Source organism: Acomys minous (assembly GCF_964271855.1).
Source record: "Acomys minous genome assembly, chromosome: 8".
In the NCBI taxonomy this organism is placed as follows: domain Eukaryota; kingdom Metazoa; phylum Chordata; class Mammalia; order Rodentia; family Muridae; genus Acomys; species Acomys minous.
Window position 1 is genome coordinate 117,503,814 of NC_140489.1, and position 21,712 is coordinate 117,525,525.

General features: G+C 43.1%; 1 protein-coding gene across 2 annotated transcripts in view; it reads left to right on the plus strand.

The window, feature by feature from the left end:
* Positions 1-21,712, plus strand: part of CAMKMT (calmodulin-lysine N-methyltransferase) — a 383,933-nt gene that overhangs the window by 311,497 nt on the left and 50,724 nt on the right. For both annotated transcript variants that reach the window (XM_084793161.1, XM_084793160.1), the window contains exons 4-6: positions 13,538-13,598; positions 15,456-15,510; positions 16,612-16,675. In XM_084793161.1, the coding sequence (XP_084649287.1) occupies positions 13,538-13,598; positions 15,456-15,510; positions 16,612-16,675 (180 nt within the window). The remainder of the gene's footprint in view (positions 1-13,537; positions 13,599-15,455; positions 15,511-16,611; positions 16,676-21,712) is intronic.

The window sequence follows — 21,712 nt, forward strand, 5'->3', positions numbered from 1 at the left end:
TGTTTCAACATAATTCAATTTTTTTTCAATCAGATTCATCATTTCTTAAAGGGATGTCTAATGAAGTGTGTGACTGTATAATAGAGGAGACAGCATTTGATTTTTAATTTTTATGTTAAATAGCTTCCACTGTGTTGCATGCCCATTTGAATTTTCTCAGATAAAAAGGCGAATGTTAAAACATGCATCTGTAGCACTGTGCTTGCAACCCTGTTCTACTTGAGGGTTTTTTTGTGTGTGTGTGTTTGTCTTTTCTCCTAAAGAGTTTTGAGAAGGAACTGTGGGCTCAGTATCCATCTAGCCCAAAAGATGTGTGTGTGTGTACATGGTGTGTGTGTGTGTGTGTGTGTGTGTACATGGTGTGTGTGTGTGTGTGTGTACATGGTGTGTGTGTGTGTGTACATGGAATAAGTATTCATCTGATTGAATAGATGAATGAACTCACACTCAAATGAATTATTTCCATTTTTACAAGGACGGCTGACTGGCTCCTGGTCCTGTCTTCCCCGCCCTTGTTTTAGGATGGCCTCACAGTTTGGTCTCTTTCTTATCATTGCTATCATTCAGGTACACATCCGCCTTTCAAATCTGTTAAAAAAAAAAGTATTTAAAAGAAAGAGAAATTGTTCATGTTTTGAAACCTATTATAATGCATTTTCAAATGTGTCAGACACATCTTTGTTAAAATTAAACCAGGGATTGGTTTTGAGCGAATAGCCCTATATCCTTACAGGCGCTGTGGATGGATGCATCTAAGCTGCTTATTATATTGATGGGTTTTGCTGCTCTGCAGCAAATGAAAACAGGCAGCTGCTTCCTCCATCAAAGCAAAGAGGCAGCCTGAGTTTTTATTAACCGAGTGTTCATTTCTTCTATTGCCAAAATTCTTACACAAAACAAAAGAGCAGTTTCAGCACATTATTGCTTAACTAGACATGAACAACTGACAGCAAGTGATAAGCCTGTCTGCTTTTCACAACTGGTAATCATTTTTGGAATAGATGTTTTAATATAGTTGAATATAAATTTTGTAATTTACATCTACAATGGTACGTAAATTTATAGATCTAGGTTGTTGCAGGGGAACGAAGGCTACAGTCACAAAAGGTCCCTCTTGGTGTGGTGTAATTTTTAATCACTGTTTGAAAACTGGGGAAGGAAAATGAAATCAAATTCATTTCTTAAGGAAAAAAAAGTGTTAAAGCCAACCCCAAGTTGGCTGGAGGCGGTTGTGGGGGTCCCTGCCTGGACGAGACTGCTGTGCTTACAGCCAGGGCACCCAGCGCTGCATTTCCACACGAGTTTGTGGCAAGAAGCACAAGTTTGTCCAGCAGCAGAAATTTCTGGGGAACAGATCATAGTTTCTTCATATTAATGAATAATGAGAGAGGCAGGAAGGATAGAGCCCTGGTCAGCTCGCTCTTATGTTACATTCTCTCTCTCTCTCTCTCTCTCTCTCTCTCTCTCTCTCTCTCTCTCTCTCTCTCTCTGTCTGTCTCTCCCTCCCTCCCTCTTCCCTCCCTCCCTCCGTCCTTTTCAAATGTGAATATCACAGATATTCTTTCAAACAAAAAAGCAATGAAGGCTTTTTTTTTTTAAGTGGGGTTGGTTATTCTGAACCTTGATAGGATATGGCCTTATTTACCAAATCAATTTGCCAAATCATGTTTTGGGTTTTTTGGAAGCAGCTAATAGCCATTCCTTCTTTGAGATGGGAGACATGGGTTGAGGATATAGCTCAGTTGGCTAAGTGCTTGCTCAGCATGCACAAAGCTTTGGGTCCAGTCCCCAGCATCATGTAAACAGGTACATGGAAGCCTGGAGATCATCCTTAGCTACACTCATTCAAGGCCAGCCTGGGCTACATGAGACCCTATGTCAAAAAGAGAGAGAGTGGGGAGACACTCATTCCTCTTCCCCCTTCCCTTCAAGGCCATAAGTGGGGGAGCTTATCCTAGGATGCTCACCTTCTGCAAGGCTGTAAGTGGGGGAGCTTATCCTAGGATGCTCACCTTCTGCAAGGCTGTAAGTGGGGGAGCTTATCCTAGGATGCTCACCTTCTGCAAGGCTGTAAGTGGGGGAGCTTATCCTAGGATGCTCACCTTCTGCAAGGCTGTAAGTGGGGGAGCTTATCCTAGGATGCTCACCTTCTGCAAGGCTGTAAGTGGGGGAGCTTATCCTAGGATGCTCACCTTCTGCAAGGCTGTAAGTGGGGGAGCTTATCCTAGGATGCTTACCTAAGGTGCTTAAGGAAAGCTGCATTGCAGGCCTGACCCGGTGCTGGCTAATAACTGCTCACGAAGGCCTCTCCTAGAAGGCTTGAGCACTCACTCCTCATTGGAACACGCAGCTTCTCGTGTGTTTGGAATGGACCACAGTGATTTCCTGGAAGTAAGATAAAGCTAGACTCCACAGTAGGAATCTGTTTTATGACCTGGCCATAGAGCATTAGTGACTCCCTCATGGACACCCACTCTTGGTATTTTGGTTTGCCATGGTGTATGTTCATGTTCGTTAAGTGGCCCAGAAGCTAAGATACGGACCAACAACAATTATGACCAATGCTTTCTTCTTTATTTCTTTGTACTTGACTCGCTGCCTTTGGGGGGCTTTTCAAGGGGCACAGGGCGATGAGCGGCTGCTCACTCCGTCCTCAGTTCACTCAGCCCAGCAGGGCTTCCGGGGAAAGGTGTCATTTTGAGGACAAGTTGGCAGTAAAAGCGCTGTTCGTACTCTCTTCACTGCAGGAGGGATGCCGTGCTTCTGAGGACATCCAGGCCTGCCTTCCATCTTCCCTCCTGCTAGGAGCTCTTTGGTCTCCTTTTCTCATAGAAAGGATTCTCCTGGTACCCTCTGACCAGCAACCATGGAGCTGTTTTCCTCCTCAGGGGCTCTGTCAGCTCTCACTGGAGGGAGGCCTCCCCTCTGCTAATCTTTTCTACCCAAAGGGGAGTCTTATTACTCTACCAAGGAGGACACCTCCTTGAGAAAAACACCTATCAGAGGGCTGTATTCAGTTTGGGAGAAAGAAGTTTCGCTTTGGTTCTATTCTGCCATGTTCTGTTCTCTAGATCAAAGCATCACTTTTGAAGCCCTTAAAGATGCACTGCCATCATTGGTCAATCTAAAAATTAACCAAGAAAAAAACGTGCACAACTAGTGTGTATGGCTGTTCTTCTCTGAAGCTGGAAAATTGAACTAACCAAAGCACGTCTCACTCATTTAAAACTGACACGTATCAAAGACTTGACTTCCAGGACTATTTAAATCCATCTAAAAGATTTCCCAGTAGAGGTTTACATGTGAGTGCTGGTACAAATAAAATACCTTAACCAATCTTATTTCTTTAAGATGTCACAGGCTAGGGCCCACTGACAATCTCTGAAGCTTTTTATTGGGGAATGTGTATAAATATAATCCCTATGTGTTGGTGCTCACACTTGGAAGAGACTTAGAAATCAATTCCACCCTTTCACTTTATTCTTGAAGTAGGATCCCAAATGTGATTTGCCCAAGGTCCTAAAGTTAGTCACTGACCAGCCTCTGTTCGAGGGAGTGCCACGCAGAGTGGGTTTCCAGAGCTGGAGACTGTGGCCCCCCAATCCCAGCCAGATCGCATAGGCTCACTGGACATGCGCACACCTCAGTGTGCTGTCCCCTACACCATGGTAATATCACACGACTTAGGGCTGAGCAAGGCAATCCATTCGGAGTGCACAGCCCACTATTTGGTAAGTAGTAAGTGCTCTACGGGTGTTGTGTCTGCCCCAGGGGTAAACACGGTGGGAACACTAAGGACAAGCCCGAGTTGAGTGCTTACCGAGTTCTCATCCACCCTTTTAATCCTCAGTGTGTGTTGTGGAGTGAGCACTATTCTCACATTCAGATAAGGAATCAAAGCAATGAGATGTGGCTAAGGTCACAGAGCTCGCACGTCAGGGATGTCTCTCCCACTCACACTCTTCCTGAGTGAGCAGCTGCAGCCCTGGCTGCCGTGTGTCCCTTCTCTCAGCATAGGTTCTTTTCCTGGCACCTGTCCCCAAACTGACCCAGAGGCCAGAGTCCCTCGGGATGTTCTCAAAAGAGTGTTTCCTCCTCTGCCTTCTGGCAGGTTCCTTCCGGCTTTCTTTCCCTCATAGATTCCCACAGGGAATCTAATCAAAATGTACGGCTCAAGTGTTACTGCTTCCTTGTAAACTTGAGCCATTCCCGTACGTAAGCCCGTCTCGCAGTCTGAGCAGCATTTAACTGTGGAGTCCTCTGGACGCCTCCTCCTTCCACGTGCTCATCATTGGTTCTTTCCCGTAGTGCTGCAGGCTCTTCCAGGAACATGAGCAGTAAAACTGCAGCCCAGCTCCCTTGGCTTATCACCCAGTGGAAGGCAGCAGTCTCTAGATGTTAAGAGTCACCTGGGGCCAAATTGCAACTCTGTGACAGAGTGTTTATCTGACTGGTGCCTTGGAATTCTCATCTGCATGATAGTTCTAAATAGCATTAGCATTAAACAAATGTTGGATCGTCACCAGGCAAGATTCCATCTGCCTGCTGTTTGGGGCTGCACAGGTATTCCTTCCCACCTGGTTCTACCTGTTTGGGTTTTTTGTTTGTTTGTTTGTTTGTTTGTTTGTTTTGCTTTTGGGACAGTGTTTCTCTGTGTAGTCTTGACTGTCCTGGACTTGCTTTGTAGACCAGGCTGGCATCGAACTCACAGCGATCCACCTGCCTCTGCCTCCCGAGTGCTGGGATTAAAAGTGTGCACCACCACGCCCCAGCACCTGGTTCTACCTGTGTTCTCTGTGATCTGGGTTCACAAACATAGGATGGCTTCTATTTAACCCTTTGTGTACAGAGTGGGCCTTTCAGAGTCACAGAGCAGGACAGTAACTGTAGAGCAAGTGTTGTACAAATACATTAAACACACATTGTATGCATATACATGCAGAGTTGAATAGGTATATGTAGATATATATATAGACACATCAGATACACATGTACATATGTGTACACACACACACACACACACACACACACACACACACACACACACATACTTATATAAATATACACATTTGGAATTCTTCTTCCAGACTGAGTTTCAAAGTCTAAGAACCAGGATACATTTTTCCAATACAGTCCCGACTTGATTTTATGGGTTATTAATTATAAATGAGGCCCTCCATGAAAGTATCATACAAGTGCCCTCAAGATTGTATAGAGATGTGTCAAGGCAGTAACAGCGACAGCCGGTGACAGTGAGTCTGGTGTGTGGCCGGCCTTATGCTAAGCGCCTTACATGCACACTCATTTAGTCTTCACATCGTCCTGTAAGCAGTATTTATCTCTTGTATTTAACAGTGAGAGACTTGAGGCATTGCCCAAGAATGCTGCCTAAGAAAGCCACACCCCACCCAATAGTTGTTTTCTGTTTCATGGCCATGTTTTCTTTTCCTTACAGCACCAGTCAATACCTGGAGTTGTATTTATGTCCAGTTCCTCTATTAAAGCTGTGTTTTAGTTACTACGGTGTCCTGACTAGAGCAGACATAGCTGTTAATCACTGTTCCTGAATGAATGAGGATGCTCAGGAAGGTCAAGCACCCTGCCAAGGTCACAGATCTGTAAGAGCGGGTATTCACGCTGAACTCCATCCAATTCCTGAACCCGAGGCCTCTTCTTTTATGGTAGTTTTTTTTTATGGGGTGAAGGCCCTCCTGGATATAATCTGAACGAAACTTATCATTTTGCAGATGAGGATTCTGAATCTCAAAAAGGTAACTTGACACAAGTCCCAGTATCTCTCTGCTTGCTGATGCCACAGTCCAAGCCGCCCTGGCTGGTGCTTAATACGCCATAAGATCAGCCAGCTCAGCTCACGGCCAACGGGAAGACATCCCCATGCACCTGGGCATCGTCCAGGCTCTCGTTCATGACCCAGACCTGAGTCCCAGTTGCTACTTCCCTCAACACTCCCAGGCTCCTCTTACTTACTACCTGGGTAGTGATTAGTGGTGGTGATTTGAGAAGTATGCTGACAGGGTGCCCGAGATAGCTAGCTATCGGGAGTGTTGGCTCCGAAGGCAAGAGGAGGCAGCTTTCTGCCTGGCTTCCTCCTGCTTCCTCTTCCTCCATGTCAATCCATTCTCTTCAGACTAGCCAGGGTTCTCTAACGTGCTGTTGCTCAAACCACTCCATAGGTTTTAAAGGAGGCTTTCCGGTTTTAGCATTGCTTTTGGAGCCTCTGGGATCTGGTCCCTTGTCACCCGCCACCACTCCCCTGCCACCGCCCCCCGCCCCCCCCACCCCACCCCAGCCTCGACCTGTCTCACTCTCCCTTTCTCTTGATGATGGAGCTTAACTCCAAGAATGTCAAAAACTTCTCTTCGAAGTTTTATTTCATGAGGCGTTCCTTGAAGGACCATTCCATCTATCTTATGCCCTCTTCTTCCTCTGTTCTGCTCTACGTCCTCTGGCTCATGCAAGGAAGCATCCTTTGTGGGCTCTTTCCAACCTCTTCCCACTAGGCAGCGTCCCCAGAGACCCACTCTCATAACCACCATCTGCTTTTCCTCCACAGCTCATTACGGTTATAATCGGCACGCTGGGCTTTCTTCTCCAACTAGTTGAAAGCTCCAGTACCCTCCGTTGACCCCCAAGATCTGAAATACAATGCTTCTCTCATAAATATTTTGGAGGTATCTTGTAGTCCTCTTTGCTCTTAGTTCCTGTTGTGGCCTGACCTGTCAGTGACAGAAGCAAACTGTGAGTTGGATTAAAGGAAAAGGAGAGACACTATTGACACTGAAAATGGCCTTCAAAGTTTCGACATATACCTGTGTGTGTGTGTGTGTCTTCTTCCAGAGGTTTTAACTTAGCTAAGGCACTAAGAGTTTTTTTGGTTTTTTTGTTGTTGTTGTTTGTTTTATTTTCTGTGACAGGGTTTTTCTGTGTAGCCTTGGCTGTCCTGGACTTGCTCTGTACACCAGGCTGGCCTTGAACTCACTGATATCCGCCTGCCTCTGCTTCTCTGAGTGCTGGGATTAAAGGTGTGCACCACCACACATGGCTCAATTTAGCTGCTTTAGATGTCACTTTGGGCATGCCTCTCCCCTAGTGGCAGATGCCAGGAAGGTAGCAGAAAAGCCAATCATCGATTAATAAGCCCCTGCTGTATTAATGAAATACTAACATCCCAGGACCCTATCACTGATATCCGTGGCTTGCATGTGCTTCTAACAGTACTTCACCACTGTTCTGGTGAGCTTGCTTCTGTTGCATGAAGCCCTGCTATACACAGCTCTTCTGGAATAATCACTTCAACCCACCACATAGAGCTTAGAGTATTTGTGCTAAAATCTGCACAGGGGACTTAAGAGTGGTTGCTATGTGTCTTGGGTTGTAGCACAGCCTACAAAGTTATATGAAAAAGAGGACATATTTCTGGGTTTCAGGTAAGCTTGATTGAATAATTCTTCAAGATGAATTCTTTTGAGGGGCTGAGAGATGGCTGGGCAGTTAAGGACACTTCTTACCTTTTCAGAAAACCCACTCCTCAGCACCCTTGTTAGGCAGTTTACAACCACCTGAGACTTCAGCCCTAGGGTCCAGTTCCCTCTATGGCCTCAAGAGAGCAGCTGTGAACACACAGTATAGCTGCTGATCACAGACACATACCTATACAAATGCACTTTTAAAACAGAAAAATAAAGCTGGGGGTGGTGATGTACGCCTTTAATCTCAGCACCCGGAGGCAGAGGCAGGCCGATCTCTGCGGGTTCAAGGCCAGCCTGGTCTACAAAGCGAGTCCAGGACAGCTAAGGCTACACAGAGAAACTCTGTCTTGAAACAACTAAACCAACCAACCAACAACAAAAAAAAAAAAAAAGAAAGAAAGAAATTAAATGTTTAAAAAATCTTGAAAAAAAAACATAAGAAGGCTATAAAGTTTTATTTTTAGTCATAAACTCACAAACACAGAATTTGAGAGCATTTACCAACAGTATTGTTTTTGAAACTGAACGACATGATTAAGTTAACAAATGGGAGAAAGAAGTTTTCATATCTGTCACATTTCCTCAGATATCTGGTAATTCATTTCTTTTTAAGTGTAATGGAGGAATACACAATGCTACTTGAAGGTGCAGGAAGCTGAGTGTGGGTGAGGTGATGGGGGAGCGGCGCAGCGTTTGATCTGCACAAATTCATTTAATCTTTCTGTCCTACTTTTGGTAAACACGTTGGTAAATGCAAACATCCAGCATGCGGTCCTTTGTTAAGTGGCTCCCTTCACTTAGCACCGTGTTGTCGCCTATGTCAGCACTCCACTTGCTGCTAGTGCTGCTGTAAATATTTTACACATGTTTTTGTATAGGCGTGCTTTCATTGTTTTTTAGAAGTGAAGTGAATTTAACTGTTTCATCTTCTGAGCAAGTGCAGGACAATTTTGCACGACTGTATCACTTTACATTCTTACCATAACCTCATCCAGTGCCATTGGTCCAGTTTGTTTGCCTGTTTGTTTGTTTGTTTGTTTTTGAGACAGGGTTTCTCTGTGTAGCCCTGGCTGTCCTGGACTTACATTGTAGACCATGCTGGCCTTAAACACAAAGAGATCCACCTGCCTCTGCATCCCAGAGTGCTAGCATCACAGATGTGCACCACCGCTGGCACTGTCTGACCTTTTTATGAGAGCCATCCTACTGAAGTTGAAGTATCTTGCCTCTGTCTTGATTTGTAATGATAACTTTTTAAAATGTAACATTATTTAAAATAAAATAACAGGCATTTGCTCTGGCTGCTGCTTGCCCACCAGAAATAGATAAGACCTAACTGCTAAAGATGTCTTCTACACACTTTGACTTTAAGACACATCAAGCTGGCACCAGAATGGAATTCTGATCCCCGCTAACTGCCTCTCACAGTGTCTCAGGGTGCTTGCTATTAACACTGCTAAGGGAGTCATGGTCATCAATTGTCCTCCTTGGCTGAGGACCTTGCAAGCTCCGCTCTGCTACTGATCAAGCAAACATATTGGTGACAAGGGTAACAACCCCTTCCACGTCAGCTCTGAGGCCCGCTCCTCAAGAGGAGTCCGCATCCTGTTCTGTAATCCTGGTCAAAAGCTCATGGCTTTGTAGGTCCTAGTGGGGAAGTCACAACGATTGTTTTGCTAAGCAAACACAATGTGCCCATCCAAGTGCCTTTGAAATAAGTTTGCTCATATACTAGCTGAGTGAGTTGCAACTACTGGTTCTGGTCAGAGAAGCTCCCTTTTCCAGCAGGCCATGGGAACTACAGGACTCATTAGTAGCCAAAGTACAGGCTCAGCACTTTGGATGCTCAGCTACGAAGAGAACTTTCTATGGCTCACTCAAAGGATCACTGCAGGATACCACAGAAGACAGGCAGGAAGAGTGTAAGAGGCAGGAAGGTGGGTGGTGAGGTGTGTTGTCTTCAGAGCCTGGTGTCGCCGCTGCATCCTTGGTCTGACAGCAACTGAGATTAGTGGCTGGCGGCCTGTGCAAGACTGGGCCTGTGGGCATCCTGGCATGTGGGCACTAGAGACCAAAGAGGCCTGCAAAGACCTATCGGCAGATAACAGTAGCTAATGGGGAGATATTCACCCCCCCCTCACCCCAGCATCTATGGTGACTTGATACTGAGAGAGAGAGAAAGACACACACACACACACACACACACACACACACACACACACACACACACAGAAACACTTTCCTCAGTGGTGTAGCCACTAGGGGAGAGGCCATGATACTATGAATAATCCCTTACCCGAGTCTGGTCCACAAGCAAATGAAAACCACTGAGTTTCATCAAGTGCTAAAATAAAAGGAAAGTGCAAGAGGGACTAGAAAGAGGATCCGCAGTAGCAGAAAGGGAATGAGGGAAGGTAATAGAGGGTCAGTATATTTTTAAAAAATTAAAAAATAAAACACTTGTATATATGTATGAAAATGCTCTAATGACCCCATTATGTATATAATTAACATATGTTAACAAAATTAGTAATTTAAAATACATCAATAAAGCCATGTCTTGGTAAGGCTTTGAAAAAACAAATGTTCTTTAAGATTTTTTTTATTACTGTATGGTACACGATGGGGAACATGAGCGCCTCAGCCCACGTGCGGAGGTCAGAGGGAAATTCTGTGGAGTCACTCACCAACCTCCTTTCACTTTTACTTAGGATCTTGTACTTACATCATAAGAACCAGCAAAGAACAAACATTCTTAATGGGGATATTTGAAGTGTACAAATTTCACACAGAAGCTGGGCATGGGGGTGCACGCCTTTACTCCCAGCACTCGGGAGGCAGAGGCAGGCGGATCTCTGTGAGTTCGAGGCCAGCCTGGTCTACAGAGTGAGTCCAAGACAGTCAAGGCTACACAGAGAAACCCTGTCTCAAAAAACCAAAAAAAAAAAAAAAAAGATTCACATGGGACAATGTCTTATCCTAAAAGCTTGGGTCAAAAAGCATTTTAGATTTGGGATCATTTTAAATTGGAGGCACATGGGAGGTACATAATATCTTGTAAGTGAAGTCCAAGTGTAAACATGAAGTTCATTTGCTCCATATGCATTTTATACAAGTCACCTAAGTTGGTCTTATAGAATGCTTTTAGTGCAGCTGTTTGGACTAACGTCACCTGAGCATGTGACCATTTGCCATCATGTGACCACTCAGAAAATGTCAGATTTGGGAATAACTTGGACTCCAGATTAGGGATGCTCAACCTGACTGTCAGAATATGGACTATACTTAACTCTTTTTAAGGCTTTGTTTGTTTTTATTTTCTATGTGTGAGTATTTTATCTACATGTATGTATATGTAGCATACGCGCCCTGGTACTCTTGGAGGCCAGAAGGGGCCGGTGCATACCTGGAACTAGCATGGGAGGTGGTTAGAAGCCATCGTGTGGGTGCTAGGAGTTGAACCCCAGCAATCTGCAAGGGTAGCAAAGTGCTCTTGACTACTGAGCCATCTCTCCAGACCCTGTCCTTAATGTTTGACCAGATATTCCATCTAAGCATGGGAGGAAAACTAATGTTAGGAAAAGGTATGTCCTCCTCCTCCTCCTCTTTATAATTTTATAATATTACAAACTTTGAGCCTAACTTAATCCTCTGTTTAGAAGGAATGGATTAATTGAATGCGGATGCACATGTCTGGGCAGGCAGCACAAATGACACAGCTAGAGTGCGGGCTCAGGGTTCCAGACTTGCTCTACGCCTTAGCGGATGGGGGCAAAATCAGGTTACTGCATCCCTGCATGAAAAAAATCCCACCTGGGTAAGATACCTTCGTGACTAGAAAGGGTTTGGGAAGGATGTCTAAAACATTAACAGTGATTATATTGCTAATGGTAGAAATTTAGCCTTTCGATCTTTGTATTTAACTTAGTTTAAAAATCACTCTATAATTTCTTGAAAAAATCTAAAACGAGCTGAAAAGACTCTGCACTTTAGAAGTCACATTCATTCTTCACTGAGGCCTAAGTTTTAGTTAAGTACTTTTCCCCTATCATTACTTTTTAAAAACCTCACAGCCGAGTACTCGGGATATAAAGAAATTCATTCTTGTGGTGATTAGATCCACTCAGTGAGAACAGCATCTTGGCTCTTCCTTTGGAGAATTTTATTATGTGCCTTAGTCTTTATGACGTTCTTTATGTGTGGAGGTGCACAAGGCCTTAGGACCCTGGGGCCCTGACAAAGCAGAGGCAAAAAAAAAAAAAAGGGTTCACCACCTGCCCTGACTCTTGAGAGATAATTGCTGTGGTCCACACACATTTTTCTCCTACTCTTCAACCCCTCTTTGCAAGAGACCAACAGTAACAGCCTGCTTTGCCTTGGCGCTTATTATGAGTTCAGAACTGTCCCAAGCACACCGCATGTATGTCACTCACCCGATCCTCACTGCAGCTGCCGTTGCAGTTATTATGGCTTACAGATGAAAAGCCCCCAGCACACAGAGTCAGTAACCTGTCCAGAGTCGCAGCCAAACAAACAGCAGAGCAGGCACCGGAGCCCAGACAGTCTGCTTTCAAAGCACCTGTGGCCTTAACTGCACCACTCTCCACCTGTCTGCTTTCCCTCTAAATGTGTTTCCAAACCCCTCTTGTTGGTTGATTTTCTTTCTTTCTTTCTTTCTTTTAATGTTCCCCCCCCCCCCAAGTTGTCCTTTCTCTAGAAAGACTGGGAGTGTGGTGGCCTTTCCTGCAGCTGGTGCTCAGTGCACCCACCTCCTCCTCTACAAAGGAGGAGAGCCATCTAGGGAGAAAGTTTTTTCGATGCGTTTAACTTTGTGCCACGGCCTGAGTGCCCAGTGCTGAGACCTGGCAGCTCTTTCCCCGGGGGCAGCCTGGGGTCTTTAAGCTCATACAGGAAAGCTGGTGGGGCTGACAAATGGATGGCTAGTCTGATCCTTCCGAGGAAACCATAGCTTTTACGAGGCTATTTATTTATTTACTCTGTGGGTTTTCCAGACAGGGTTTCTCTGTGTAGCAGTGACTATACTGCACTCTCGTGGTACACCAAGCTGGCCTTGAACTCACAAAGCTCCGCCTGCCAGTGCTGAGCTCACAGGCATGCTCACCACTTTCTGGCTTGCTTTGTTTGTTTGTTTGTTTGAGACAGTGTTTCCCTGTGTAGCATTGGCTGTCCTGGAACTCACTCTGTAGACCAGGCTGGCCTCGGACTCACAGACCCATGCGCCACCACCATCACCCAGAGAGGTTACTTATTCTAATCGCATTGAAGGTGATGTAGGCTCATTCTAAAACTTTTACAAAATACAAAGAGGTATAGAGAAAAATTAAAAGCACATATGACCCAACCATCTCATGACAAATACTAGAACTATGAACTGGAAGCAATTCATTCATATCCACTCTGGAACATTCGGTCTTCCCAATAAATGTAGGGGATGGTTTTAAGAAAAGTCTACCCATGCGGCTTAGTGTATAGGAATGCTGTTTGAGTTAAAGGCATGCCAAGGTTGGTGAAATTAGCACCTCTTAATTTTATACTGCAGTGTGATTTTTTTTTAAAGAAATGAAAGCATTAATATGAAAAGGTATAGAAAGATAGAATGACCTCAGCAGTTTTATTTGCCCCTTAAAGTGATTTTTTTTCCCATTTTTATTTTATTTTTGCCTAACAGGAACTGCATATATAGCAAGCCTTCACTTTATGTGTATTCATTTTGTGCCATTAAGACTAAGAGCCACTGGAACCCCCCTCAGTTTAGGTTTTGGTATCTGTAATGTTGGTCGGTAGCAGTTTTTCTGTTTTGGTGTGATTGAAGTTTGGAACAGTCCATTGAGGCTGTTCCTAACACCTAACACTGAGACAAGGTCCCAACACGGACCACTGTAAAAAAACAACAGCCAAGGAAGCTCGCCATTGGGCATGCGGCAAGGACCCATGATGTTAAATTTGGTTTGAGCTGCCATGGCAGGTCTGAGCCCTCGTTAAAGATAAAGACTGTCTAACCCTAGTATCTGCTCTTGTGTTTTCAGGCATCTGGCCATCTGAGGAGGTTTTGGCCTACTACTGCCTCAAGCACAGTGATCTATTCAGGTAAAAACCTTCGTTAAAAGGTATCTGCTTAGCCCATCATGGATATTGAACCTGCCTATTGAACATGGCCTCTCTACAGCCTCTAAACTATTCCTTGTTGAAAGGAAGAAAGAGAAAAAAGAAAGCGAGTTCCCCGTGAACACATGTTGCATCTGAGAAGGGACCGGCACTGCCTTCGGGTACTAAGGCTGCACAGCAAGCTTTTGCTGTGTGTCAAAGGCTTTTGATTTTTCACTCAAGGCATTTTATTTCACTTTGATTTGGGGGAAACAAAAGTGAAGGTACAATCAATCCTTGCTGATTGTGAAGGTAAAAAAAAAAAAAAGAGTCCCCACAATAAACACATTCTATAACTTCTGCTACAGAAGTCACCAACACTTTTGATAAATGCCTCGCAGCTATTAGCTGAAGATGCTCTGTTTTAAAGGTATTTCTTGTGTCCTTGAAAATATGTCAATATTATTATATGCCAATAATAACATAAATTACTATACTAAAGAAATCAATATTTTTTAGCTCTTAATATGTGTTATGCATAAAACCATGGATGGGATTTGGGAAAGAAAAGAAAAAAGGGTTCCTTATTTTAAAATTCTGGAGATATTTGGTACAACCAGAAAGTAAGATTTGTTTGTTTTTTTTTTAAATTATCATTTTATGAGCATCCTATATATGCATTCTGAATAGTCCATTATGTTTTATAACAAGCCATTAGTGATCATGATGTGTTTTAGCCATATGTTCTTAAAAGATTGGCTTGATACCATGTAATTTTTGAAGCTTTGTGGGTCTGTATTTACCAACCAATCTGTGGCTGTTTTGAATAACTAAATATACGTTAAACTATTTTCTAATATGAATGTCCTCTTTTGCCACCCCACCCCACTTTAATTTTCCTTTTTTTTTTTTTTTCCTTTCTCTTTTCTCATCAACTTCCCAAACTGGGAAGACTAAACAATGTTAAGACTCTAAGCCTATAGCATATGAAGAGAGCGGGGCTGACTCAGGGCTGCACAGCTGCCCTGGAGGCTGCCACTTGCTCATCTCGCTGTATTTGAGCTCCAGTCAGCAAGCAGTGGGCCGGGGCGAGAATGTCACACATTGAGGGCTGATATGTAGGCACAAAAGGGGGAAGGTAAGTGTAGAATGACACACTCAGTCTTAACTCTGAGCCCAGTCATGACTTCAGCCTGGGTTTGCTGGCTTAGCCATATTGTGCCCTGGCATTGTTTAGTCTCTGTGTTGTGCTGGGGTCGGTTGTAATGTAACGTGTTAATTGCTAACTGTTCTTTGTGTAATTGTGCTTTATGGGGGTGGTTCAGCTTTCCAAAATGTTTCGGCCTGTTTTAGAATTAAAACAACAACAACAACAACAACCGCTGCCACCGCAGGATCGCATTTATTTGTGTGCCGTGTGTGACTCTGAGTTCATGCACACTTGTGTATAGTCTTCCGTTACTTGTCTAACTGTTTTTGAAGGCATGAATGTGGATTAACGATGTTATCCTTTCCTAACAATTATCCTTTGCTACTCTAGCTAGTTTAGTTCTAAAAGACAGCGCCATTGACAAGGGGGAAAAAAAAAGGGAACCTTCTCAGGTTTTTCAGCCCAGCGGTGGTAATGTAGCAGTGAACACTAATGAGAGAAACCCCACTGATTCGCCTGCTTTGTGACTTTTCTATTTCATAATTATTTTTAAAACGCAAAACGACATGAGGTAGCCCAGTCGTGTCTCCACAACTCCCCGGTAGTGTCGTTCTTAACTGCAGATGGCAATTTGTTCTTGTAACATATATATGGCTCTAACCATTTTCATCCAATTTGTATGGGTTCTACCATTTCTTTCTCTTTTTCAGGGACCTTGCTGTGTGTGAGCTAGGGGGTGGCATGGCATGCTTGGCTGGGCTCATGGTAGGTCTTTTCTCAATTCCAATCCCATTCAGAGGGAGGAACAAAAGGAAAAATGTTCCAGGGCCTCCAACTGCTGGGTCAGAGAACCGTCAACAGCATCAGCTGCGGTCAAGCTGCCGGGTCTTGAGAGATCTTCTAGATAGATTGACTTACTTTCGGATCATATTGATTTCATGGTTGCCTCGATGAGCAGAAACATTTTACCTCAGTGTAGTCAATATCGCTTGTTGTGACATTCCGGGCCTCGCGCAGTCTTTCTTTGCTATAGCAAACGCTTTTTTTTTTCTTTCTTTCTTTTTTTTTTCTTTTCTTTTTTTTTTTTTCAGATTATAGTCCCATTTGCTAAGATACAGAAATAGCCCGGCAAATCACAGTTGGAGCACCATGAGATAGCTGCTAATGTTTTGCCTGCATTATTACACCAACAAACATGATCCAGAGCCCCACTAATGAGATTCTTTTGAATTCGATTGGCCATTCAGGAACGCTGTTCCCCATTCTCTGGGTTCTGAGTCATGTATTCAGGAGATATTATGTAGCAGCACAGTGCATTAGACAAGTTTTTATGTCTCTACAAATAAAAGCATATTGTTACACTGATTGGCATTTGACAAACCTGTCGCTCTTATACAATGTGTCGAGGTTACAGCCCAATGTGCGAGCATGTCAAAGCTCACAAAAAAATTACCCTCACAAAGCCATCTGCCTGCAATGCAAAGTTATATGAAGGGCATCAGGCAGCCAGACAGAAGCAAGCTGAAAGGCAGAGTGACAGCCTCGTATGATGGCTCTACTAGATAAACAGGAGCCCACAAATGAAAGCCTCTCAGAATACCATCATCCGCTGTCACAATGCAATTACCGAACAGAATGATAGCAAGATAGAGGCTCCCGCAAATGGAATGATAAAAGTATTGACTGATTTGATTGAATGATTAAAATAATGCAGACATAAAATGAAAAAAGATTGAAGATTGTTACAGAGAAATGGGTGCGGAAGCATGATACTGAAGGCTTGTCACTCCTGTCTTCACTTCCACACAGACAAGCATATTTGCTCATTGTTTGCTGTGCTCTTTTTTTTTTTTTTCCTTCCTCCAGGTTGCTATTTCTGCAGATGTCAAAGAAGTTCTGTTAACTGATGGGAATGAAAAGGCCATCAGAAGTATCCTTATTCAGATAGAAAGCCGGTTTGTGCTGCTCGTTTACCCCCCCTCCCTCCCCGCCTCTCCCTCCTCCCTCCCCCTCCCCCCCCACCCCAGCTGAGTAACAATTGATATAAAGAAAGACAGCACGGGGTATTAAAAAGGAGCTCTTCATACACAAGATCAGTAATTAAGAAAAACTAGAAATATATGAATTCACTGCAGATGACTGTGTGCATTTCTTCCTTTTCACGGGGTTTCTGGATGTTTCTCACTGAAGAGGGCTGTTTGGTACGCCGCGCGAGGCGATTGGAAACCTTATTTCCTAGTTTTGAAGCATTCTTGATCTTTTATTTTCATTAGGATCTTCCAGCACCAAGCAGATTAAAATTATTGTTTACTTTATTTGATGTTGCTTGTACATATTAACGTGTAGCTTCTATGCATGTGATATTCCACATGCCAGTCATAGCGTACCTATGCTAATTGCCCAGGAGTTGCCCATATCCCCCACTGGAAACAGCTATCGCTTCTTCATTATCTCCTTTTATTTAGGATTAAAAAGCTATCTCTCTTTTTTCTTTCTGCTATGCCATTACAGTTCAAACCCCATTATATTAGATTATGCTTTACTAATATGTACACAGGGTTCAGGAAATTGAACTGTACTCTAACTAAAAAAGCAAGCATAATTTAGGGTTACCTTAGCAGTCTAGCCGATTTGCTCAGAGGCAGTTAACAGCAGTTAGAAATGGAGAGGAAAAGTGAAAGATCTGTTTGCTTTGGGTTTTTTTTTTTGGGGGGGGGGACATGGTAAGGAAAACAGGACCCTTATTTGATTTTTCCGCGCTCCCTTGAAAGGCTTGAAGCAGCTTTGAATTTTGTGACATTTTACATAAAGCCTATTTTTCTATTTTTGATTTTCCCCCCCTCCTTCCTCCACTGTGTAATCTTTTGAAAATAAAATTCACAGCAGCCCCATCAGCTGCTCGCATAGGAAGAAGGAGGGACTAGAAACTGGAGCTACCCGTTGCTGCCCAGCAGCTGTGAGCTCTGCAGAGCCCCACCCAGCTAATTGCCTGACAGCCCTTTAAAAAAAAAATCAGGAAGGAAAAACAGCCAATCACAGTGTTAGCCTTTCACACCGGGGAAAGAGATCACAAAAGGTGCTTTTTTTTTTTTTTTTAAAGCACAGGATTTTAATCATGATCTTGAGACTGTGGCAAGTTTTTCTAAATATTCCCGAAGAAGGTTGCTGCTGCTCCACTCAACGATTTATTCTGGATTCTTCTGAGCCTGTACCATTTGACTGTGTTCCTCCTTGTCAGGGCAGTGGGAAACTCTCAGGTGTGCCAGCTCAGCCCCACATGGTGGTTTTGAGGGTAGAAAAAAACAGGAATATTGGCCAAGACAGAGATGTTTTGGTTACAGAAACTTTCAGATTGGGCCCAGTACCCTGAGACCTTTTCCCTGCCTGAAGTCAGCAAGTGACTTTATTTAATAGCACCAGAAATCAATTAGAACTTCTTACCATCACATTGTGGGAAGCTTTTGGAATCAGTATGTAAATTTAATTGTACTAACATTATTTTATTGAGCTAAACTACAGAGTCTCTAAAGGGGGGAAGCAAGGCTAATGTCATTAATTATTGTCACACCTTTGCTCTAAGCAGCAGAGATGCCACGCCAGCTCCTGAAATCAGAGAGGAAATAGCAGCTTCTGCCATTCACTGTGCCGGCCTTTCAAAGAAATGATTGGTACAGCCCCCTCCCAAGAAAATGGATTTTTAACATTTGGTCCTCAGAGGCCCAGCCCTGAGAGTGCTTCATTGTGCTGGTTTTACAATGGGTTTAATATAGCGGGGTGCCAAAGGGCAGGAGGGGAGAGCCTTACAATGTGGATGAAGTAGGTCCTCTCACTGCAGACCCAAACTGGCCCTGTGTTTTATTTCATCTCTTAGGGCCTTCCTGATAGGGTTCGGTTTTTTATGATGTGCTTGTTCCACGCTTGTGTGCCTTTTTCTGTTGTAAGTAGATCTAATTTATTTTAATTAAGAGAAAAAAGCATGCAAGAGCCTTAAAATTGGCAATGCGGTTTCCTGCTTTTAATACTAATGCTGTTCTTGATTTGAAAACAGCTTACAACAGACATGCCTTGTAATCTGTTTTGCTGAGTGAGACTAATATGAGTGAGCCCCCTCCCCATCTGTGTGTCCCCTCTCTGTAAGATTAAAATCAGTCACCAAGTCGCACACTGTCGATGCACATAGGACAAACAACTCATTTTAGAAATCGCTATTTGTCTTTCCTTTAAAATTTTAGGAAGCCCAAATTATACAGCAGCTGTAAATTATTATCAAAAAATTACTTTCTGAAAAGTAAAAATGGATGTCAGTTTTAAAAAAAAATGGGGAGAGAGAAGCCTTTCCCCAAGGCCAGCAACTCTCTGGGCAAAGCTGCTAATTATTCTTAGTGGGCAAGACGAACACATTAAGGCACAAATGAACAGACCAGAAAAATGATAAAAAAAAACCAACCTGGCTGCCAGGCGTGGTCGCTGGGCATTCGTCTCATCGTTCTGAAAGTGTTCCGTGGTTCTTGCCTCCCCTGTGGGATGAACCCAGGCAGTCTTACTTGCTGCTCTCTTTAAATGTCTATCCTTCTAGTTTTTAGTCTTTTTTTTTTTTTAAGGAAAAATAAGACATGTTATTTATTTATTTATTCTTTTAGCTTGTCCTATTTTCTGTATGTGAGGCAATGGGGAAACCAGTCCTGGACATGCATATTCACAAAAGCAGGGTAGCCAAGTGTGTGGCCCTTTATCTTTCTGAAATGTACCGTGACTCAGCTGTGTCTCTAGGCCTCTGTATCTTGACCCTGGAAAGCTATCTGCTGATCTGAGATTTACTATAAAAAGATGTTTAGAAAGAACTTAAGAGGAGGTCAAATGAATTTCATATCTTGAACATTTTTTCAGACCCATGAGTAGGCTTCCTTAAGTTTCTCTGTGGTCCTTACGGTGCATCACTGGCTGTGGTCCAGAGGCCCCATCCTCACAACCGTCTGTCCCGAAAAACACCATTGCACATGTACCCACAAGAATTCAGAAGATAAATTGGAAATGAAATTCTCTGGTTTACCCAGTTCTCAATTTTGTCTTAATTATTATTTTTATTTTGTAAATATGGGTGCTAGGCCTGCATGCACATCTGTGCTCCATGTGCGTGCTTGGTTTCCAGAGAGGCCAGAAGAGAGGGTGTCAGATCTCCTGGCACTGGAGTTACTGATGGTAGTGAGCCACCATGTGGGTGCTGGGAATCAAACTGAGCAGCCAGTGGTCTTAACCACTGAGCTCTCCAGCCCCTCAAATTTATTTCAAAATAATAATAAAAAAAATACCCTTTGGTATTTCTCTTTTAGTGCAGTAAAGAAATAAATCTCTAAATATTCACATACGCTAACTACTCAGTAAGGCAAAGCTGGTGATGGTGATGGTGATGAGAAAATAAGGGGAGAAATGGCCGGCTGAATTCTCATTGCTGCAAAGCACCAAGAACTGGAGTGTGGGGAACTTGCCTGTAATCTTAGCACTTGGGAGGTGGAAACAAGAGGATTAGGGGTTCAAGGCCAGCCTGAGTTACATGAAACCCTGTCTCAAAGCAAGGGAGAAAGGAAGGAAAGATAGGGGAAGATGCCATGCATAAAGGTAACAGGTGGCATTGCTAACAGACCTGGTGGCACCTGGATATCAATTTGTTGGAGTAAGGAACAGATTTAAGAGCAGTGTAAATCTGGGCAGTGATAGCACACACCCGGGAGGCAGAGGCAAGCGGATTTGAGGCCAGGCTGGTCTACAGAGTGAGTTCCAGGACAGGCAGGGCTACACACAGAAACCCTGGCTCAAAAAAAACCAAAATGGATGGATGGATGGATGGATGGATGGATGGATGGATAGATGGATGGATGAATATATCTATACATAGACTGATGGGGAGAGAGAGAGATGATAGATCGAGATATTTATAGGTAGATAGATAGATAGATAGATACATACATACATACATACATACTACATACATACATACATACATACTACATACATACATACATACTACATACATGGATACATGGATATATAGATAGATAGATCAAGATATCTATAGATAGACAGACAGAATGTAACCTTAAATCAGAAAAAAAATTTGTTGCTCTCAAGCATTTAAAAAGTCATTTAGAGATAAAAATTAATACTATTTATGTTATAATCTTATTATTCATTCTTCCCTCCCTTATAATCCCCCAGTGACATTGAAGATAATATAGACTAAAAAAAGTAATGCCTCACAAATCACAGTCTTATTAGTTCTTAAATATTTTCTGGTCCAAAGAGCAATATTGGGCTGCGGACATGTCTCAGCGGTTAGTACTGTACACTGCTTTTCAGTTTGGTGCTTAGCTCCAGGCAGTTCAGCACCTCTGATCTTTGCAGGATCCATATGCATGTCCACATACTCACCCACAGACATAATTTAAAATGAAAAAAAATTTTAAGAACGATATTGAGGCTAGACAGATGGCTTATGGGTGATGGTCAGGTGACTCAGGCTCAGTTCCCAGCACTCACATGATAGCTTACAACTGTCACTAACTCCAATCTTAGGAAATCTGATGCCCTCTTTGGTCTCCAAGGCCATCAGGCACACACATCGCATACACGCATATACGTAGGCAAGACACCCATACACATTAAATAAATAAATAAATAAATAAATAAATTTAAAAAGAACAACCTGATTCAAGATTTATATACAACGGATAACTATAATTACTGACAACACAGATAGACTAATTTCAACAGTGTAGCATAGTTATAATATATACAGTTGATCTAAAATACTTTTGTTGCTATTGTATATGAGTTTATATATTTAAGAATAAAAATGAACTGGTAATTACAATGGAGCATCACTCCTGACACATGCTTTGTTCAAGAAGGAAGCTAGAGGTAGAATTTTGGCTCCTTTTGAGCCACAAGCAGTTGCCCTGACTAAGGGACT